Here is a 24,298-nt window from a genome sequence, read left to right as displayed (position 1 = left end):
AAAGCTAACACTGTCCTGGTTTATATTGTAAACATTATTAAACATGTTTAATATGTAAGTGATATATAGATGCATTTTAAAGTATGGAAATTTAATGTCCCACAGACTCTTTCCTTAAAACAATACCTCTGTGTAAAGATTACACACAAGTGGCTACACATATACATGCACACTATATTACTGTCAAACAGTTATAAATGTCTTTGAACCCCGCAGATAAAGTTGTAAGCTTTTTAGGAAGTCTTGGCTCTTCTGCAGACTGCGGGATTTTCAGAGGATCACTTGCAGTCCTGAAGTTTGCTCCTCAATAAAATGGGACAATGGCACTTACCGTTCCTTTGTAAAATGCTTTAAGGTCTATGGCTGCCAACAATGCAAAGAACAAAGAACCATTTCTACTAGTAAAGAGGTCTGACATGAACTATAAAATTCAGAACATGAATTAAGAGCACATAAAATAAATTGCACTACAAAGTCCAACAGTACATATTTAAATAGTAGCGATAGCAGTTCTTGCTCCAGTTGGGATTGCAAAATGACTCTTACTACAGCTCTAAGAGAATAGAAAACTTTGAACAACAGAAAAAAAAAAAATCTGCAAAAGGTCATCCATTTATTCCACAGAACAGTCTTATTGGGCTGCTAAATTCTTAAGCCTTGAAATCAATGGGATTTTTAAGCATCAGACTGTCAAGACAATTGATTTCTTAAAAATAAGCATATCCCACCAACAAAGAGACCATTTTTACGCATAAAGAGAAACTACCTGTGCAGCTAACATGTTGACTGGCATGTCTGTGGGAAGCTCTTTAAGTGGAAAAAAGAATGTTACAATGCAAAGCATCAATGTTCACTTCTCAGTTTTGCAACTTCATTTCATACATAGTTCTTTTAACAAAAAGTGATGATCCTACTTCTCTATGGCATATAGCTTCTGTCATAAGTACTGTCAATATTGTAGTTATGGGCACCACATGAACACAGATAAAGAGTAAAACATGAGAAGAAAGTCAGGAGATGTCACATCTGTCACCTTAAATTGATATCACAGAATCACAGAATTGTTGGGTTGGAAGGTACCTCTGGAGACCATACAGACCAAAGCCCCTGCCACGGCAGGGTCACCCAGAGCAGGTTACACAGGAACACCTCCAGGCAGGTTTTAAATATCTCCAGAGAGGGAGACTCCACAACCTCCCTGTGCAGCCTGTGCCAGTGCTCTGCCACCCTCAATGTAAACAAGTTCTTCCTCATGCTGAGGTGCGCCTCCTTATGTTTGTTTATGGCCCTCACTCCCACCCTAACACCCATCTTTGAGATATTTATTCACAGGCATTGATGAGATCCCTCTCAGTCTCCTCTGTCACCATTCAGCCTCCCTTATGGATCAGCCACTGATCCAGCTGGATATTTGATTTGCCTTCCTATTTTCTTCCTCATTTTTAACTCAACTAAACTTCATGCTGTCCAAATATTGTTTGCTATTTTAGCAACAGCCTATTTGCAACTATAAGCAAAAAGTAATATTTAAACAATACAAAGAAAGCATAGTATTGACAAAAGCATTGGCACACAGCCCCCAGGTAAGACTAAGATAACATTTTTACTGCTCAGTGTACCACCACCAGGCACAGGGCAGCACTGGGTGAGTGACAGCACGTTGCAGCTTGCTGTGCTCCCCAGCCGCCCTTTCAAGACTAAGAGCATTATTATATTCCCAGCATGCAAAAACTGGCAGTTCCGTATCCTAGAAAAAAGTAATGTTTTTATTAATGGTACACACACGCAAAAAAAAATTAAACTACTTATACTTTCATCATAGACATTGTATCACAGGTGCTGGTATTACATATTCTACTTGACTGATGACGATGTATGAAAGGCTTGGATCATGACAGTTGTGCTGAGAGCACAACTAATTCAAGTCACAATAAATTTACAATTCACTGTGACATTTCCATGTGGATGGTTATTCAGTTTTTGTTTTGACTGGAAAGATTCAAGTAATTACATAGTATTAGTTTTAATGATGACATTTGCTCATCAAAAAAGTAAGATATTTAAGGAGATCACCAAACATTTGATCACATTTAAAACAATTAACCAATGGGCTTCTTAAACGTTTTCCATGGCACTACTTCTGAGGCTGACAACTTGACTTTCTTTAACATAAACATATTAATGGTTCCTTTTGTGCAAAAAATTAATACAAAAATAAGAAACAGACACACACATAACTGTGCCTCTTGATTAGCATTCACACTGAGTCCAGCATTCGCACAGAATCTTAGAAAACTACATCTTATGGATGCTGAGCAATCAGCAGAGCAAATGAGAGAAACCACTTATGAGGTAGAGAGTTACAGCATCTCAGCAAAATTTACAAAAACAGAATCCAAAATCTTAAGACAGTTGTACCTATGGAAAATAAATGTGCCAAAGGCACTTCTGCATTTGTAATTTCAACGTAGCTATCACCCAGCTATCACCCATCAGGTTCAACCCTGGTGCTCTGACACAGTTTGCTTATTGCATAGCTTTATTGCTTATCAGTGTTGCTTATTGTAGAGCTGCAAGAACAAGAATGTGGCTACTTTGTGTAGCCCAGAGGTGGTTATTTTTAAGACCTCCTCTATTCAAGCAACTCTGCCCTGTACCTCTCCTCCGTGCGAGACGGGCAACAGAAAACCTTGCAGGATTCAGCTCCATGAAGGATTGGGGCAGCTGAAAGCCCTTGTTTCTGAGGGGGACCAAGGAAAGGGCTGGGAAATTAAGGGGGCTGGGCACAGGCAAGTAAGACTCAGCTCACTAAATTTCAAGTGTTTATAGATGCTGCACTGGAGCTGGTCATGCCAGACTCCTTTTAGAGCATATACAGAAAACCAGACATTTTAGGGGTCACTTAGTTTTTACTATTTCAGACATTTACTTGAAGATGGTTAAGCCATGCGTGGAAGTGAACATTTCTTTCTGCTGCCTAGAAAGCAAGCCTGAAGTGATGAACTGACAGCTGTGTTGTGGACACCTATACTTGTTTGGACTAGTCCCAACCTTTCTGATTGCACCTCCTGGTCCACTTTGAAAAACGGCACCTTTCTAGCTGTCAAGGACAGGGTTCATGTTCTATATCCCAAATCCCTCTCCAGCTCCTGAAGTACAGCTGTACCATGTAGGTCTATTGAGAAAAACACAATCTGAAAGAGATGGACTCATGGGATTCCTTGAAGAGCTAAGCAGTGGGAATTACTGGCTGGAAGATTTGTGCTCAAGTCTTTCTAGATGCAACCTTGGGTCTTTATTTTTTAAATTCAAAATGGAACAATACATGATATCAAATATTCAGTCATCAGCATTTGCACAGAAAGATGTGTCTCTGGACCACAAAGACTAGGACTGGTGAGGGGCTTTTTGCCCTCTACAGAGTGTCCCCTGGCCCAAATCACTAAACTTTAAATGGCATTATGGTAGCCTGCTACAATCTAAAGGTAGCTGACTGAGAAAAGTCACTCTCCTGGGATTTTGGCCATGGGCAAACTTTGGACCAGAAACTACTGTGAGGCAGACTGGGAGAGCATGCACCTTGGCTAAAAGGGGATTCCATCAAATTTCTTAACATTGTTCCCAAGTTGGCTATAAACATAGCTATCTCCATGAAGCACAGTATAGGGTAAAGGCCTATGTGCAAGCATGGAGCATAAAAATACTTCTTGTGCAAGAATAAATAAAACTATTTGCCACTATGTACATGCTGTTAAAGAAAACCGTAAACTGCTACTGAAACTCATCACATTTTCTCCACCACCTTCTAAGTAACTTTTTCTCCTGGATTCCCCAGTCAATGACAAAGGTTCAACTCCTGTGAGCTAATTCCTGATCTGTGACTATAATCCCTGCATAAATACATTAAAATTGCCTGTTCCAGCACATGCTACAGATGTTCCAACACATGATAGCTCTCTTGCTGTGATATGTACCCAAAGCTGTGAGGTTTTCAACATCCGAAGAAAAGCAAGCACAATATAAATGCAAATCAGTTCTTCCAAACCCAGCTCTTGGGGAGGTTGTGCCTCACAAGGATCACTACTGAGAACTCTGGAGACAGGATATGGTTACTAGATTGGGTCCTGTGTGTGACCTTTCTGAAGTGATGACCCCTTCAGAATGCAGTGGAGTATCTCTACCTAGGCAGAAGAACCTGGTCCCTAACATGGTGTGCCTCTAAGTTAAAGGCAACTGATTCCCTCAAAATGTTTTTCTGGTGAATTATTTATTTTCCAGCAATAAATACTCCTTCAGTGGAGAACTTTAATTATGCAAAAAGCAAATCAACCCTACCAGTATAAAACCTGGAGGTTTTTTTCTATGCATAGCTTGAACATCTTTCCTTGAACATCTTTCCCAGTTTTCTGTTTGGCGTCCAGACAGAAGAAAGCAGATGAGCCTTGTCAAAGAAATCTCCTCACCCTGCCCTGACCATGAACTCTAGAAAAGAGCTGTTCAGACAGAAGATCGTTAGTAGAATAACTTTTAAAGACAGAGTAATGGGTCAAATTTATCTACTTTTATACATAAATCCTAGGTCACATCTATCTCTAATTAATTCAGTGTTTAAGTCTGGCTATGCTCTGAGAGAGACCACTTTACACCATCAAATCTAATCAAATGGTAGAACTATAAATAAAGTCACCAAGAGCCATGTGAAAACAAAAGTAATGAAAACAGCAACCCTGATATTCTTGCCTGGAAGAGCTTTTGGGTATTTTAACATGCTCTGTAAACAGGAAATCCATTTGCACACACCTGTGTTACGATAACTTGTCAATCTGACAAGTTCTGTTCTGAAACCAGAGAAGTCATCACAAATAAATGGATTCCCAAGACACTGATTCTTTTCCCAAAGACACAAAATCCACTATTAACACACCACCCTCACCCCCACCCCTCCAGACTTTTAGTCGTGTTTCACACCGATATTTACCAAGCACCACATAAAATCAAAGGTACCCAGTTAACCCAAGCTTCAAAGGCAGGAACTGTTTTGGGCACCCACCCTATCTTATCTAGCCATGAAACTTCTGTGCTTCACAGATCACAGAATTAAAGCAGAAAGACAACTGCCTCCTCTGGGCTTAGCACTGACCTGGCTCGACCTGAAGCAGAGTCAAGCTTCCATCACACAGAGAATTTCTGCTAGGATGGCCAGACATGTAGAGCTTCCAAGAATTAAAACATCTCATTTCTAAGATTCCTGGTAAAGTGAACCTTTTGAAGTGATTAGACATCAGAAACTGAATTTTTGCAATATGAAAAATGGCTGTATGGGTAAATGAAGTAAACTATATGTGAGTGTCTGTCTGTGAGCATCAGGAATGTCTATAAATATTAAGAAATTTCAAAGCAATTCTCAAGGTAACTTTGAGGATAAAACCACAACAGTTCATTGAACAAATACTGTAGTTTAATCTTTAGCCTTCTGAATGTCTTAATCATTCTATGGCACTTCAGTTAAATATTTGTAGACTTCAGTCTGCAAATCTAAGCAAATTGTCCAATTTCAGTAAATTCAAGCAAGCTGAGACAGACCTGAGGATACACAGAAGCCACATGTACTGAGGTCTAAGAACTGTATTGAGGTTTGTACAAAAGGAAACAACAATTCAACTTCAGCATTGCACAGTCTTTTTATGCTGTACTCAGAGTAAGTTATACCAAAAAACAGACATACTTAGCACCTAACACCACCAGAGAAATCAACACAGATATAAACAAACATCACTTTGCACTATTGGATGTCTTTTGGAAGTTATATGGAAATCACTTCTAAAAACTGCTTATCAAAATAAAGAAAAGCTGGCAGAACATTCAAAAGCCTAATGAAAATGGTAAAAACATGCCACAGTTGATAAAAAAATATTTGTACTTTGACAACATGCCAGTGACTTAGAGATCCCATCATCTCTGACTTCCTGGGATTGTTTCTTTTCTTTGTCTTTTCTTGGCAATTTGAAGAAAATTTAAAGTGCAATAAACTGGCTAAAATGGAGCAGTCAAAAATCACTCAAAATCTAATTTAAATACTTTAAATACCAGTACATGTACAAAGGAAAATATAGCACAAAAATAAAAGGATCTCTTCAAATATGAACCTGTAAAATTCTCACTAGTGAGACTGATTTGCTGAGGAAGCTGTCACTTCTGGTATGTTTTGGTGAAAGCCATTCACAAGCACAGGGAGCAGACACTTCCAGGGGACAAAAGCCACTGCACATCAGCCACGTTTGTGCATGAAGTGCAAGCAGATGCCACTGAAGAGCCAAGCTTTGTACTAAAGAAGAAGAAATTAATTGGGTGCCTCAATTCCCTTTTTCCTTTCTCCTTGTGTGTCAGACTGGTTGTTAGGAAGCAAGCTGGAACTAGCAAGTAGTATGAGGTGCTTGTTTTCATCTCTTCTATCTTTGTTCTATTTTAAGACTTGCCAAAGTGGTTATTACTTATGTTCATTTAATTTATATGCCATCTAAAGTATGAAGAGTACTCTGGGTAATAAAAGTTATACAATCAGAGATCTAATTCCTTTGTCACACAGTTTACATTAAACTGCTGCTCCTTCTCTTCTTGGAAACAAAGTCAACATTGGACTGGCCAATAGCCCTGGGGAGCAGAAACGCTGCCTGACTCATGCCTGTGGGTGCAAGGCCAGGGCCTGTCCTTGATTATCATCTGTCCACTCGTGTCCTGCAATGCTGCTGTTACCTGGCTCTCAGCCAGCTGAACCCAACCTCCCTTCCTGACACCTGAAAAGTACTGGAAAAATGCTTTTAGGAGGGTGCCTCAGGTGTGCTCAGACTCTTTCCTATCCATACGCAAAGCTCCTGCTGGAGAGTCTACATACCAAGAGGGATCTGCAAAGCTGGGTGAAAGTTTTCAGCTGAAATTTTTTAAAGAAAAAAAAAAGATTCAGCAACACTGAAATGTTTAGTGAACTGATACCTGCTCTGACACTGGTAGCACTTTATTTAAAACTGTCATTCATATTCATTGATATTTTAAGAAATACTCAAGCTAAATTTTGTCCTTTAAAGATCGAATCATAAACTTTTAGGTTGGAAATAATCTTTCATCTACCTTAATAACTTGAAAAAATTATAATTTTTTAAAAATTATATTAATATTTTTCCATAACTATACTAAGTTCTGCATATTTCATTACTTATGATACAGAATCTGCAGTATCTAAAGGCCATTAGCTGTATTGAAGACTTACATAGCTATCTTATATGCAGCTTTTTTTATAAATATACTAACACAATCAGCTGCAGTAAAAGCAGCAAGCTTTATTACTATTATCATCTTATCATCATCATCATTATTATTTTCCTTGGAAAACTCTCATAAACAACAGGTTTTTGTCCTAGATTAGGTTTCTTGCTTTTTATTTGGATTCTGTTGCTAATAGTTCTATTTCTAGCCAAAAAAAAAAAATTACTGAAAAAACTCTCAAAGCTTATCTTCCCATTCACATGTAAAAGTCCTAATAAGATTAAAATAATTCTCTAAATCTAATGCTTCTTTGGATTCACTAAATGAACCTTTTTTTAAAGTCAGCCTACCAAAATCTTATCATCAAAAGTATGATTTTTAAAAATGTTCTATAAATGAAACAAGAAACAACCCCCCCGAAAAAAACATAACTTCCCCACAAAAAACATACAAACAACAACAATAAACCACCAAAAAAAAACCCAACACAAACCAAAGAAACCTTCAAGATTTTTTACAAAGTCAGTTTTATTTCCTAAAATTTACCCAACTACATAATTTCTTGGCCCTACTGAATTTAGAGATATGATACCTGTATCTGAAATATTGTGTTGAACAGGCTATCTAAATTAAAAAAAAATAAAAATCAAAGTTTATGTTAGATAAGAAAAAGACTGCTTCTGAATGGAAAAAAAAAATCAGGTCTATCAAAATTAAATTCAGTCATCTGACTCTAAACAGAGGTTTATTCTTCCATGACAAAGGAGTGAATTCCTGCGCCACAGAGGAAGAGCATTTTTCCTCTGAATCACTACAGGTACTCTAAAATTCTACAAGTTCCAGAACACAATCTGTGGATCTAATCAGGCATGAAGTATATGAAGAGTAATAAAATACAAGTTTCAGACTGACATTCTCTTAAAGAGAGGCACTTAAATAGAAATTTTTAATATTAAGATAGTACAGTTTTCTTCCCTCTTGGTAGTCCTTTGGCACCACTCTATTTCCTTTTTCTGTCATAACTTTGGTATCATTTCAACTCTGTGTTTATACTTGCACAAAGTAAAACTTGTGAACATAGTGTGAATCAGATAAGAAAGCAAATAAAAATCTTCTTTAAACAGAGCTCAGTTAAATATAGTCATAACTATAAGTAGGCCTTTTCCTAAGACCTTTCATAGAAAATACAATGTAAACATAGCAGTGAAGCTACGCTTATTAAATACATTTGGCATATTTTGAAATTATACAAGACATGCATAACACAGTTTAGGCATAATCAAGATTATACTTTTGGAAAGCTATAAGTTTTCCTAAACCCCAAGCTACTTACATATTGGAAATAGCCCTAAGAACAGTTATGGCTGCAGTTATATCTGTATTTAAAAATCTAGGGAGAAGCTGCGAATACAAAAGCGGAGCAATACTTTTGAGTACAAGTCAGGCAACTGCATAATAGGAGAAGAAGTCACAATTTGCATTTCAGGAAAAAGGAAAAGAACCACATGTAGCACTAATTCAACAGAGCAGCGGGACTTTGAAAATACTAGCCCTTATTAGGAAATCTTTTGGAAGATGAGTAACTGGAACTGAACTGTGTTTCTATTCAGGGTAGTGAATTCCTCAGCAAGACGGCAACAGTAAATAAAAGAGAACATGCTTGCATTCACTCAAGAGTTTCAAAGAATTTAGTATCATTACTAGAAAAAAGACTTCCTCTCATGAAAATAATTTGGCATTTTTATTTTTTTTTCAATATTCTTCATCTGTTTGCTCATTACCCTCCCCTTCTTCCCCACCCCTTGCTGCAGAAATATTTGGGTGCAGCAGCAGCTCAGAGTTTTTCTGGGACCAGGGTTGCTCTTTCCTATTGGGTGTCAGGTGCAGAGCCCAGATCCTGAAACCATCCCTAAGGCACCATGACCATCCCTGCTGCCTCACTAAAGACTTTTTTAGATTGGCTGAAAAGACAAATCTTTCTAAATGTCACTCTTCCTACATTCTTCTTTTTGTGAAACAGAGCCATTTTCCTCATAGATCATCACAACTGCGCAGAGCAAGCTCTAAGGGCCTGCTCTGGCTAAAAAACCCGACCCAGATAGGGAAGACTGCCACAGAGATAATACTGAACAGACAAGCAAGGCTAATGAGGGAGCTGCAGGACAGACCACCACACTTCTGCTAGGCTGCTGAAACTTACTTTTCAAGTACACACAGTCTAAAGTTAAGGAAAAGAGTTTGAAACCCTATAGACTTAATGAAACAGAGATGGCTGTAGGTAAGGAAGCTTATGTGTAAATATGAAGCATTCTTGCAGAGATCAATGCCCAACACAAGCAGATACTTGGAAATGCTCCTCTAAGAAAACAGAAAACAACACTTGATTTACAGTAGACCAGGTTAAACCTGTGAGGTAAATCTATAGCTGTAAGACTCATGTTAATTCTGAATTCCAAGCTAATTTTCTGAATCTGCCATTAGAAAATCTGGTATCTTGTAGCATTCCACTTGGATTAACAAGAGATGGCAATACAAAAATGTAATATCAGAAAAGAAATCATCCTAGATAAGAAACAAACAACAAGAAAAACACGGTGCTTTCCCTATTGTGCTAAATGCTCTGAGAGGTTTAAGATACTTCTCTCTCTCTTCTGACTGTTAGAAACTTTGTTGTAATTTTGATACAAATATAAAAGTTATTTGTAAACAATTTATACCGATTTGCTATTATAGCAGTTTCTGATAGTGTTGTCCTTCAGATTCAAAAACTCTTCTGCATTTTTTTTAATCTGAAACTTTTCATTACTCATTCCGAAAGGAATGAACTTGCAATCTAAATTGACACAGCTTTTCACTCAGCTTATTTTGTGAACATTCTGTGATTCAGTGAGTGCTACTCAGAAAAACTATTCTACCCTCAAGTTCACCCATCACTGAATCCCAGAATGTTCACAGAATAAGCTGAGTTGGAAGGGACCCACAAGGATCATCAAGTCTAACTCACGGCCCAGCACAGGACCATCCCCAAGGGTCCTTCTCCTGGATTACCAGGAACTGATATACTTTCTAAATCACTTTCATCATCATATTCTAGCAGCATAAACACTAGCTCTCAATCAAATATCAACAAAATCTGCCTGTGGGTTTTATCTTTAAATTCAACTAACAGACATTCACTGGCTTGTTTTAATAAATGCAGTTGATGCCTCCCTCCTTGCTAGTTTCTTCTTGACATCCAGTATTCCCTACTGATTCCCATGCTTTCTATCCAGTCTAATAATAATAGATGATTTATTGAATTCTAGATAAAGTAAGTATTTTAAACTTTTGTCTAGCACTTATTTCTTATCAAATAAGCACAATTTCTTTCACTACAGTAACAAAAAAAATAGTCACATTATGAGGTAAAAGAATCATGGTTAGAAATGCATCCTTGTCATTCAATCAATCAATCAGTCTGAAATGTCAGGAGAAAATAAAGCCTGACCACTTCATGAAAAGGTTGCCACAACCCTTGTAAAAAAGAAACAGAATTATGCAAAGAAGCAATGGTGTTCTCAAAAAAGACAACAAACAAACCATCCTTATCCCAAAGGCCTTCCCCCTCTAGCACATTTTATTTCTTATTTATTATCTGCTTTTTGTGTCCATACTATCTAGACCTGTAGGAAACCTCTCATTTTACCATAAAATTACTACAAGGATGGACAGAAAAATAGTTCTACCAACATTTCCAAACAAACAAACAAAAAAAACCCTGAGAAAATTAAGAACTGATTAACAGACTGGGGGTGGGGGGGGGTGTGGAATGTGTGGTTTTGACTGTTTGTTTGATTGTATTTGGTTTTGTTTTGTTTGTTTGGCTTTCATTTTTTTTTTTTTTTTTTAATGCCAGTGTCTACTCTGAAATGAGGTAACTCTGAGCCTGGAAGGCTCAATTTAAGCATTGCTTTGCTTAAATTTCCATGTTTCCCAAGCAAGGGGGTTTTTTTGCACAACATTGACTGCTTGTTAACAGTCACTAAGTACCTCCAGTGAACGATCACAGTCTCCAGAAACAGAGTAATGGATGAGGTTTTATTTTCTAAATCTTTACCTTAACTTCAATCATCCAGCCATGAGAGAAAGCTGCCTTGAGACCAATCTTGGAAGGTGAAAGGTGGGACAATCAATTGGATGAGGAAGAGCTCTTTAAGCTACAGTGAGCTCACAAAAAGAGCATAGATATGCTGTGGGATGCACCACTATCAGAACTTTACTGCTCAGCAACAATTTCCTCACTTAGATGATACAATTTTATCTGAAATTGGGAATTTGGAGCTTAATTCAAAAGAACATAGAGTAAGTCACTTCTTTATAGAGCAAATTACAGAAAATGACAGAAAATATACTTTAGCAGGAAATTCTAGTTTTTATATAGGGAAATATGTTCTAAGATTGTGTTTTTGCTCAGGTTGCAAGTTACTTCCTGAGGGAAGCAGACAAACACTTCAAGATTCCCTCCAAGTATCCACTTCAGAGACACACACAAATGAAAAGAATTTTTCTTCATTCTGTTTTCACCTTGTGACAACACTTGATTTCAGTTCTGCTTCATGGTATGTAATCTGTCTCTGAAACATTAATGCCTATGGCTTCATATCAGGTTGTTGACGTTGAACTTCACCAACAGAAGATTGAAAGCAAATAACTTTGGTTCTTACACACAAAAATCTCATTGTGGTTCACACCATAAACATGGCAAGGTATGTTCATTTAGAAAACTGACCTGGTATCAGTGTAATGTCAAACTAGAAATGCTGCCCATTCTTCTAATCTCCTTAGCTCTCCTTCTCTACATCTCTTCCACCCTCATCTGTGTCAAAATAGTTGCAAGCCACTGCTGGCACTTAAAGAGAAGTGTGCTTCTTCAAATAGATGATCTTTCTGAAGCACTATCTGATGACCAGGGGGTAGAAAGCAAAAGGGAGGAATAATTTTGCTTTCTTAAGGTGCATGTCTGCACGTAGCAGGAGAACTGAAAGGGATCCAGGGATGGGAATACTTCTTTTTATCTGAGATGAGGGTTTTCCTTCTCTCCAGAACTCATTTAACTGATGATACCCCCCCATATTGTCTCTATCCACTTTGAAATGCATTATTATGTCTCTATATATGGTACAAATTGTGTGATAAAATTCTTCCCTCCTATTATGAAAGTTTTCATCTCATTCAAAACAAACCCAGAACCCCAAATCAAAATGGGGTATGATCAATACTGTCACTCATTGATATGGAAACTACAAGGTAAGATTTTCTGTAGAAAGGAACAGTGTTGTAACACAAAATCAAGACAACTAATGATGATTTTTTATTCTAAGCTAGTTCCCTATAATTTTTCTGTGATTTAAAGTTTAGTTGGTGTATTCAGAAAATTGGCAGTTACGTATTTCTTCTGTATATATGTGTATATTTATTTACCAAAATAAGGCTGACAAAAAAAGCTAGAAAAGTTGCATTACAGCTAAAATGGTTATGTATGCCTGGAGCTATTTTCAATTTTCTGTGGTCATTTGGAGAGTTTTGCTTCTTTTTTCTTCCCTTTTCCTTTTCTTCTTTGTAACTGTGATAACATAAGAAGAGCTGGATTTTCATTATTGTCAGAAGAAGATTAAAAGCTTTTCCTGGTGAACTGTCTAATCTATCCAATTTGTAGGCACAACGAACAAATACATAGTAAGTAAGGATTTCACAGAACAGTTACTACAAGTTTTATGAAATCTTAAACATAAAAGGAAGGTGCAGCAAAAATACATAATGTCATTGCAGGTTTACATAAAAATAGAAACCAATTCTTTCACTAATCATTTATAAGGCACATATTCTGAATAAATATTTTCCAACAGCACTGAACAGGGTGTGTAAAATAATGATTACTGGACCCTCTAACTTCAACATGCAAGGATCTGCTCCACATGTGCAAAATACACGTGTGTATGTGTAGACACAAACATGTATGCACAGGCTCACGCACACACACTCCTTTTTCAGCTGAATAGAAAATCAAATCTTATAAATAATAGCTACCTTGCAGCAGTTCCATACACACCACTTCCAGTTTTATATAACATCAAGCCCATGCAGTATGTTAAAAGGAAGAATTAGCTACAAAAAGTCAAATTCAGCCATTATTGACCATTTCTTCAAGTGACAAAAGCAAGACAGTGTGCAGTATGTTAAAAGGAAGAATTAGCTACAAAAAGTCAAATTCAGCCATTATTGACAAAAGCAAGACAGTAATAAACTTTACTGGCTTTGCAGACAGCAGTAAACTAGAATTTCAGATAAGAAATAAGAATATAGAACCTACACTTAAAAATAAAAAAATCAGCGTTTTTATTTCTGATCTCCTATTTTGAGTTTTCAGAAACAAATAACTGTTTGTCATGCTTCCCTTACTTACAATCATGCAAGTCATATAAATAAAATCTGAACAACCTATGGAGGGCACATATTTACTTCTATATTTTTACACTTCCTTTAAAATACATATATTGCATCAACAGAACACCTCCAGTTCCTGAAAATTTGTCCCAGAAGTTCCTACTTGGCACCACTTTTTGAGGCCCATAAATTTTCACACCAGTTCCAAAACTTCAGACCTTGACTATTAGAAAGAATTTTCACATAATAAATTTAAAAGAAGTACCCAGTATATTTTATATTGCCAAAACAGAAATTTTCTATGTCTTCTCAATAGTGGAGACATTAATAAGTTGCACAACACATTGAAATGAAATAGACATTTTTAGGTTTCTCCTCTCATCTTGTATAATATAGGAAGGAAGGGAAGTGGGTCCCTGATTTAGAACATGAGTACTTATCCATTTGGCTAAGTACTCATGTTCTAAATGAGTTTTCCAATGTCATTTGGAAAATCTATCAAGTCTAATGTGCATATAGTTCTAAAAAATGCATTAATTTAGTTCACTGATTTTTGACAAAACTCAAAATTAGTGACTGACAAAAATTGACACATTTTTATTTGCTCTGATTATGCCATAGATAATACTCTTAGCCTGAGTCAAAACAAGACAAGGTAAAGATGATTCTGAACTGTTTTACAATCATGAATAATACATAATCATGTTTTTCATATTTGATTTGCTCTTTGAGTTTCAGGAAAACTTTAGAAGTTCCATTCCTTGCAAAATTCCTATTGTTTTGAAATTTACTCTAAGCCAAACTTGGAGAGCTATAGTACCTTTCTAAGAGGATTAGGAAAACATGAGCTTTAAATAGAAGATACTGTGAAGTGCTTGGAAGTCACAGCTCAGATTTTAAGTGGATCAAAATATCAGCATAGAAATCCTTTCTACATGACAACACCACTTTTTATTACTTACAGAGCACGCCATTGATTCTGATACAGCTAAAATAGCATCTTACTGTGTACAGCTATCTCTATTCTAGTCTCATACTTAGTCACAGTGCATTCTTGAACACAACATTAATTACAGTTCTGGGCTTCAAATACACCAGTTTCATTTATCATTTGGTTCAACTGCACGATTATATACTTTGTGACTTAAAATTCATGAGTAGTGTAGAAAAGTATAACAATCTTCTTATTAGAGCTGACCAAGCTTTAATTGTGAAAGGATCAATTCCACTGCTCACCTGGCAATCAAAGAAAACCAGGGGAAAAGGGGGAAATATTTGATGATATAAATAAACAATATTGTTACTTACCTTATTTTAGATACCCTGACTATGTGAGAGGCATGCTGAAATATGAGTGCATTGCATGCTAGGCTGAAACTTTTCCTCTTTGTTTTCCTTCTCTTAGTAAGAAAGGACCCTTAGGGTCAGGTCCTGCTCCCAATGAAGACAAAAGCAGAAGTCTTCACTGGGGTTCAGGAGCAGGACAGAGACTTTAAACATTCTTCTTCCCTTTTTTATCTTTCTGTATGGGCTTTTGTTCCTGGAGGCTATGCTGATATGAAGCTTTTAAGATTTCTGGAGTCACAATAAAGAGTTGGAAGGCTTATGCTCCTAATGAAGCATCATGTTATCATCTAATTTATCTGAAATCACTGACCCCAACTTGCCAGTATTACTCACAAAAAAAAAAAGTATTCTATTAACTCTTGACTTAAAAAACAAAAGTAATCTTTAAAAATGTATTTTATGCCACTACAGGTACAACCTCTGATCCGAGTTGCATAACTGCCATTCATTTGCTCAGATTTCAGTTCCCACATTCATACATAAAAAGATGGTCTTAGCAAACCATCATCCACTGCTGATACCAACATGTTGTCTGTTTGCATTTCCTGGCCTACCTGTAAACAAGGCTTCTAAGAGACAACAGTTTCCATTGATCAGGACAGAAAGTAACTACACCACATATTCTAAAAGACATTTGTATATTGTTTCTTGCAGATGTTTAATAATCAAAGAAAATTATTATCTCAGAAATTTATTTACAGCTGGAAAATCTTCTCTCTTGAGTGGTCTATACGCATATACATGTAACACAGATGCCACAGATGAAATTATGGTAAACCACGTTTGGTGAGAGTCCTGTTTCCAAAGAGTGTGTGTCTCACTCACCTGTTTGGCTAAGTTGAGATGTGCTTCTGCTCCTTCGAGACACTATGGCAACCACCTTGGCACTAAAGCTGGAACGCCTTTTCTTCCCACCTGTTCCAACCATGCCGACAGCCGTGTCCGACTGGCTCCCGTCAATGTGCTCCAGCTTGTACATCTCTCCGCTCACACTTGTGCTCTTTGTGATTCTCCCTGAAGTCCCCATCCGTCTGCCTTGCATTTTAGGAGTAAATGTACTACAGTTACAAAGTAAAAACAAACATGTTAATTTGTCTGCGTAACAGCATTTGCAAAAGCCTTACTTTTTTTTAATCAGTGAATTAATTTTAAGCCTTGATACATTTCCTTTTATTTGGTTCTCAAGTAAAAGCTTAATTTCATGCTCCTCGGAGTACATATTTCCAATACTATTGTTTGTCCTCCACTTTGAGGGGAACAAATAAAATGAACACTTCCCCATGTTTTTCAGAGCAACAGAGAGACACTTAAAAGTTATGAGAAGCTTTCCTCTCTATATCCCCACAATACAGAAACAAATAAAACAGCAATTTTACAAGCAAAGAAAATTAATGTGGGGCAGTAGTTTAACACATGCATCTTATCAGTGCTGTTCACCAAAGCCTTAAGACCTAACAGAAATAAAGATATCATCTAAATTTTCATACTTTTCACAGAGATTATGTAATATGTAGTATATTTTAGGTCTTCAGTCTCTCACTTAATTAAAGGTAAGTGCAATAATCACAGTATGAAGGCAAAATAATTTTGAGGCAAAATCCCTAATAACCCACTAGAATTTTCATTGATTGACAGAAAAATGAATCACTCTGGCAGTTCTGTTTGAGTTCCTTTAGCTCTTGCATTGCATTTGAATGTTTCTATACAAATCCTTTTTCTGCTCCACTGTATAGAGGCAGGATAAAGTGTTCACAAACACGGTTTAGAGAACAGTCTCAAATACACACAGGACATACTAATACCCCGTCCTAAGTCTGCTGTGACCAAGCAATGCCCTAGTTCTAAAGGCAATATAAAGTTAGTTGCCACTCTGTAGACATGCAGAAATTTAAGTTGCAGCTGGACTCACTTCAGATGCAGTTGTTAAATCAGCCAAGCATGTAGGAAATTCCTTGACCTTGTATTGCTGATTAATAGACCTACTGGTAACATGATATTTTAGGAAATATTTTTTTTCAGTTTTTCAGTATTTTGAAGTCAAATTCATTTGTTAACCAATAGTCCTGTGGTCTCTCCCAGCAAGTTCCGTCCCCAGCAGATGCAATGACCCGCTTCTGGCCCCATTCCCATCCACCCCTCACTACCTCTCCCCCAGTCAAAATTAGAAAGAGTGGAGTTAGAGGCTTTTTTGTCATGGCAAGTTTCAGACAGACAGGAAATCAGGCCAGGAAAAAATGAAGGGTCAATGAGAGAAAATATGATATCCTGTAACTTCTATGGATCTGGGCCCTGGTGGAGTTTGAATCGGTCCTGTCCCAAGACAGAGCCAGGAAAGTATAAAAAATTGTATCCCTAAACTACAATTAAAACAGTGTTGCCCTGTTTTACTGGCAGTTTCCAAGAGTTACTAAAGTATGACCATAGGTAAGAGCACATAAAAATACACAGTATTCTTTGAAAATTAAGTCGGAAAAGTTAAGTCTTTGACTAGACAACACTTAATAGAAAAATCACTATCAACCTCTTCATAGGCTTTTAACCATCTTCAGCACTTAGAATCTGCTATTGTTGCCAGTATTACTCACAAAAAACAAAAAAAAAAAAAAAAAAAAAAAAAAACCAAAAAAAAAAAAAAACAACCCACACCTATACCATCAAGAAAAAAAAAAAAAAAAAAAAAAAAAAAAACCAAAAAAAAAACACCTACACCATCAAACAGAAAAAGCTGCTTGATGCACCAAAGTATTCAAGAACACATTTTAGTGGCCAATCTGAGGTACACTGAGCTTAAAACAGGTTCTGTTGTGTTCCCTCCTGTCCCAGAGAAACTTGATTGACTGGCTTTTGGGTTTGAAAGGCAAAAATATAAGACATATGTATTTTAAAGTTTCTATATAGAATTCCTTTGTTTTATCACCATTCTCCCCACCACACACTCTCTCACATAAATGTGAGCGCAAACACAAACATGTTCAATCATTCTAGGAAGAATTTTAGATGGGGAAAAAAAAACCCTTCAAAAAATGCCATCTTCCACACATATGTACACAAGTCTCAATGAAAAGTCCTCTAGGGTGAGAGAAGGCAACACGGCTAAATGGTTTCTTCTCTGGAGCAAGAGACACTTCACTGTTTCAAGGTTCTAGGAGAGGGCAGAATCACATGGGCCTCACTTTGAGAGATCTTGCTTCCTACTTTGATTGGACACGGACAACTCCTTTCCACGTGGATAATTTCTTTCCAACAGCACTGGGAATTGTATTTCAGTGACTGCTTCTAGGTTGCCAACAATGTCCGCTCCACAAAGCCCCTCCCCTTCTGTAGTCGTTTTGTTCCCATTTTTGAGCCTTGGGGTTGTCAATTCTGTCAATTCTTGAATTTATGCATCAATATGTCAGTAAGAGAGAGGAAAGAAACTGAAAATACTTCTTTTGAGAGCATCTCTTGCTACATTAACATGTGTTTTGCTGACATACTAATCTATAAAGCTATAATTTCTAGCACTAAAGTTCAATGGACTATAAAATCTGCCATGCAAATAAAGAATTATTTACCGTATTATTGAATTTGCTCTACTCAATTTCAGGTGTTTATGAATACAATAAATACTAAAATAATGATGTTTTTATGCCAGCCTTCACTTTTTTTTTTTTTTTTTTTTTTTTTACAATTTACCTGAAATACTCTAATCTCACTTTATTTAATATGTATTTAGGAGGCAGTGATCAGCTGAGATCATCAGCTGAGAAATAAGAAAAGATAGCATGGTAACTTTTGGAAAAAATATTTTTGACATATGAATTCACTAATTCAGGGAACACAGAAAGCTTCTGAATAATAGAAAAACATGCTTTTTTTCCAAAGACTCATATAAATTTCATTTTTGATTCTTTGCAGGGAGAGGGAACTAGAAGATTTATCTTAATTTAAAAAACTGAGAGAAATTTAGAATTTAAATTAATCTTGTACTTGTTTTTACCTTGCAAATATGAAGTCCTACTCTCCTAGGAAATATGTTCTAGTGTACTAGTACAAAATGGCTATAAATTTACTAGACATGGGCATAATGGGATAGTACCAAGGATCCTTCAGCTTCCTCTTGTCATAACAAAGCAAACAGATTAAGTTTTCTTTGTGTTCATCTAATCCCTGTGCTAGTTTGTTATTTTTCATTAACTGAAACAGGCTCAAAAGAATGGGCATTTAAAATTCAGCATTCTTATACCATCTAATTGATTACCCTTAGAATACAATGTTTTACCATTACATTACTGATTATCACATGAATAAAAAGATCCTTCCTTTATTCACTACTGTTAGAGCTTAATTTATGAAGCACAAACAAGAAAAGGACCTGCATTAATATAACCCTTTGCACTTAGCTGTTTTAATAATAACATACCTAAATTTTTATTTTGCTTTCCAGACTTGCTGGGATTGTTAAAACATTAGTTTAAATGCAGATGCAAGCTTTTGCAGGCTTATGGCTAAAATTGATAAATTATTAAATTATATTTAAACCTAATTATCCTAACAAAATAAATAAATATTGTTTTCTGCAGAAGTATAATGAATATTTATCAGCATAAGTCATAAATTAATTAATTCACTAAATTTTAATTTACAATTATTTTATGATCTTTAGCAATTCTTCTGATGAATGGTTCAGCAAAAGTCTTATGTTATTTCTGAGAATTTCTAATTACAGTCATAACAAAATAAGTGACGTGCATATTAAGAATGACAATCTATATGGACCTGTGTATTACTTCACAGATATTCAGCACAGAAAAAGTGTAATTGGATTTCTAACTTATTTTTTTTTAATTTAAGTTAACTTCTAAAAAAAAACTTCCCTCTAACCCCAGCAAGAGCAGAGGATCCTCCCCAGCACTGGGGTCAGACACTACCCCCAGGTTCCTGCATCAGCAGGGAAGACACTGCTCCCTCTACCAAGAGAAAAATGCTCATATTTTCTGCCAAAACTTATGCAGTTGAGACAAATCCCATCTAAAGTTGTAGCTGAACTACACAAGACATCAAGACTGTGTATTCATGTCAGCCATCCGAGTTCTGAAAGAAAGCAACACATTCAGTTTTGCAAGCTGCCCCTAACTGAAAGTTGTATCTGTGGGAATGAAGAATGAACTTTTAAAACAAAAAACTTAATCAAAGAGTAGTTTGAGTTACAAGATAGCATAAAATTAACCCTGAAACAAATTTTATGAGCATGCTATAAGAGCATTGTGGATTATACTTGCTTATATTAAAGTACAGCACACTCAACTATTTAGAACGGACATCAAGCCAAGCACCTCTATTAAATCATTATATATACATTTCTATGTACAAAGAACTACTCTATACATATTAAAGATCCATAAAGGCATACTGGACAAATCATTTCATTTGAGAAAATTGGTGTATAGACATACACTCAGTATCTCTCAGTAATTACATAAAAAACCTGCACATTCCACCTGAAAAAGAAAGATAGTAAGACAGTGGTAAGAAAGCTAAAAAAATACTTGTCCATAAACTCACCAATGTAATATCTGGAAGTATATCCTTTCACAGAGAAAATCTGAAATTATTAGTCATTGCTAAAATAACAGCATTTCCTTCATTCTCTGAGAATTACTGATGATATATAAAAGAATATTTTAGGTGTTTATTTTCATGGGCCCTCATTTTTACTCCACCCATTTTCCCAAGAATGCAAGCCATGAGTAAATAAGTGATGCTCTGTATTCCTTGCTGTGCAGATGATGCTGTAAGATCTTTTCAGGCAGTTGCAGCAACTTGAATCTTCCAGCAGAATCCCTGGCCCCCACCAGCACAAGCCACTGAGCCTCCCCTCTCTCCTGCCGACTGCAGCACCACGTTCTCACTCACAGCCCCTGTGGCACCCTTTTGCAATGAGGTAGCTCATGAATACTAATAATCTCCTAAACACATAATAGCTCTGGACCAAAGGGAAGATATTTTTATAATGAGAAACATTACATTTCTAAAAATGAGCATCTTGTTATTAATATTATATGATATATAATCAATAAATACAAACAATTAATTAATTATCTATTAATTTATCTGGCATTCTAAGAAAATATTTATACTTTATATTATGTATGATATATTGCATTTGCTGCAAGATAAATTACTGTAAATTTTAAAATAAATATTTATAAATATTCATTAGCATTTAATAAATTAATTGAAGCATGGTGCTTTATGAACCAAAGGACAAATATATATCCTATATTATAATTCTCTCTAATTAGTCAAAATAATATTTTAGACTATAAGAGTTAGTTCAATCAAATAATAATTTCGTACAGTCTGTACCTACTGGAACTACATATTGATTTTACATGCACATTGATCATATATTAGATTGTCCTAAGGTGAAATATGTCCTATGAAATAGCTACTAAAATCACAAAAAACCCCTTGCTTCTGCTGCCAAGTCACCATATTAAAGTCCTATTGGTGTATTAAGATCAGTAATTTGTAAGTTCTATGTGTTATGGACAATATTCCTATATTGCATGGAAGTGCCTCTCAGTCCCTGTGGGATGACACATCCCCAGCCCCACTGTGTTCAGTGTGCAAATCTCACTGAGCAAAGGGCTGGAGAAGATTCCATTGCAGCAGCCTCCTCTGGGAGCTTAACTAGTTAAAATCCTACTTTGGAAGATCAGGAAATTTCCATATTGGAATACTGTATGCCAGAATCTGGGCTGTGACAATGCTTTTCTCAGGAGCATACTGACTGCTGAACTGCATCAACTTCACAGCTCTGACATATTTCTACTGCTTAAACTTGGAAAACTAGCATTTCTCTATGAAACAAAATAACAATTCAGAAAGTAAGCCTGAGCATTGCGAAAGATAAGCAGATCTTAACTGTTTACCATGCAAAAGATAAGAAGATTTTTTATTATTTGCCATGAACATTTCAACTTAATTTATACTCTCTGAAACAAGCAGAGCAATTGTCTCTGTCTGTGGGAGCCCGTGTGTCTGCCTGCACATACCCAAGGCACCATCAGCCTGAAGCCAACTAATGGCACGAATCATAAAATGAAACCAACACAAAAGCAGCCACTCCAGGGGCACTGCTCAGGGTTAACCATTGCTCTTAAAGCTGATGTGGAAAGGCTCATGTGAATCAAAGGACAAACAGCTCAAATGGCCCAAACTTGACTGCATGTAGCCATGCATATATTCAGTTGAACTCTACCAAACATAGAAAGGATGTAAATCTGTATCAAGAAAATAGATATTGGGGGGGTGTGTGCGTGCATGCCAAACACAAAGATGTGTAGGTCAGCACTGAACGAAGCTTTTTTCAGTATCAAGAAAGTTGAATTCACCAGTTTTTCTTTCTCTGCATGACATTCAGGAATAATGTTATTTTCCCTGTTGTTTTTTTTCCCCCTCTAAAACACGAGGTACTGAAGTACCTGTGGTGTAGCTGCTCTTCATGCAAAAAATGCTACATCATTGATAAGAAATAGATTGCTCACGGCTTCTTTTCAAAAGTAGATAACAGCAACAGGCAATAGCAAAAGAAAGGAAATGCAGGAGGAGAATCTGAAAAGCTGAAAGTGCAAGGTCAGGACTAACAAAAAAAAAGCAGACAAAATTTTAAAAATATAGTAAACTGAGATGAAGATAAAGCAAGTGAGAAGTACTCTGAGGTCTGAGCCATGGCTAAAACTATTTTGCTACATTTCTTTAATCTAAAAATAACAAGTACTGCCTGTTTAAAATATTAGCATAATGTACTTAAACTAAAAGTTTATGGATTACACTTCATCTTTATCAACTGCAGTAATTAAATGAAAAATCAATTAAAATAATTTTTCAGTCTTTTTGAAAGCATTAAGAATGACTGCTGGGGATGTGACAGTTTCTTTGAAAGAGGAAACATAATTAGATAATTAAAAATGCAGAAGCAATGCTCTGTAGTACATTTTTCATGTACAGATGTTCTGACGGGATTAAAGACTCCATCTCCCTCCCTCTCTGACAGATATATAAAGCAGTTTATAATGATGGATTTTCAAAAATCATTATCTTTAGATAATGAATAATTAGAACATTAATTACTCTGGTTTCACCTTGGTGTTGTATATAAATGACCTCAGAACCAGAAGTTTCCATCTGTAATAGACTCTTTGGGGGAAAAGAGGATACATTCTATTTTTTAAGCAGCTTATCTAAAATGTTTTCATTTATATTGCCTTCATGGTAATAATTTGGAGGCTACTGCCCTCTATTTCCCCCTGAAAAAAAGCAAACGTTGTGACTCAGGTTACATCAGAGTGCCTGTCCTTGCCCCGAGACAGATCACCTGAGCAACAATATTAACTGATCACATTACATGCTCAAGGTGTTTCTCCCTAATGAAACTGGGAAGTGCACAGTTAATGAAAGTTTTTTGGAGTTTGGTTTTTAGCTGCAGTGGCTTGGATAATCAGAAACAAAGTAGGATTGGCAATTGACTTCAAGTGTTGCAGTGGATGCTTGCACTGTGGGGATTTTAGACAATAATTGCCTTGCCTGTTACCTCTATCTCTTCTGTTTGTCAAATGTGAAAAAATTAGGTAGAAATTTTTCATACCTGGTTTCTGCCATGGTCGAATTTCTTCTTTAATCTTTTCTAAGTTCCAGCTGACATACCATGGCAAATTGCCTAACCCTTTTGAAGGAAATTACAAGAAAAAAAACCCAAAACCAAAACCAAAAAAAACACCCCAAAACCAACAACAAAACCAAAATTACCAATTCACTTCACTTTGAGAAGTGGCCAATGCCTGACTGAAAGATTCCAGTGAGGTGATCCTTCTGTTTGGCACAAATAGAGTACCTGCCAGTTCCTTAGAGTACCTGTCAATTTGGTAAAACAACCTCTTTAAGTGACACCTCTCATGTTATAAGATTTCAAAGAGATCAGCTGTTTAGATAGCAGGAAACTTTCCTGTTACGAAGTGACATTGCACTCACTCATAGGCCCTATTGCTAAATAGAGCATACATTTCCTGAATATTACTATTTTGCCTTCAGGTCAGAGGCAGAAAATCAGCACCTCCCAGGAATTGCACCTCTTGTCTGCTCTGCATTTGGGAGAAATTAGCTGGACTGTCCAGGATGCAGGGAGGCTGCAATTGTTGGCCATCACGCATGACTCAAGACAAAGTCACCTAACTGAAGTACAGGGAGTATAAAGGACAATAATTCCTGGGAGGAAAGAGTTCAT

General features: G+C 36.4%; 1 protein-coding gene across 1 annotated transcript in view; it reads right to left on the bottom strand.

Annotated features, from left to right (window-relative positions):
• Positions 1-24,298, bottom strand: part of LOC121358848 (regulating synaptic membrane exocytosis protein 1-like) — a 160,263-nt gene that overhangs the window by 22,758 nt on the left and 113,207 nt on the right. The window contains exon 27 of the mRNA XM_041477334.1: positions 15,856-16,088. Within this exon, the coding sequence (XP_041333268.1) occupies positions 15,856-16,088 (233 nt within the window). The remainder of the gene's footprint in view (positions 1-15,855; positions 16,089-24,298) is intronic.

This window comes from Pyrgilauda ruficollis, unplaced genomic scaffold (assembly GCF_017590135.1).
Source record: "Pyrgilauda ruficollis isolate IOZ18807 unplaced genomic scaffold, ASM1759013v1 scaffold40, whole genome shotgun sequence".
Lineage (NCBI taxonomy): Eukaryota > Metazoa > Chordata > Aves > Passeriformes > Passeridae > Pyrgilauda > Pyrgilauda ruficollis.
This window is presented reverse-complemented; position numbering and strand designations above follow the sequence as displayed.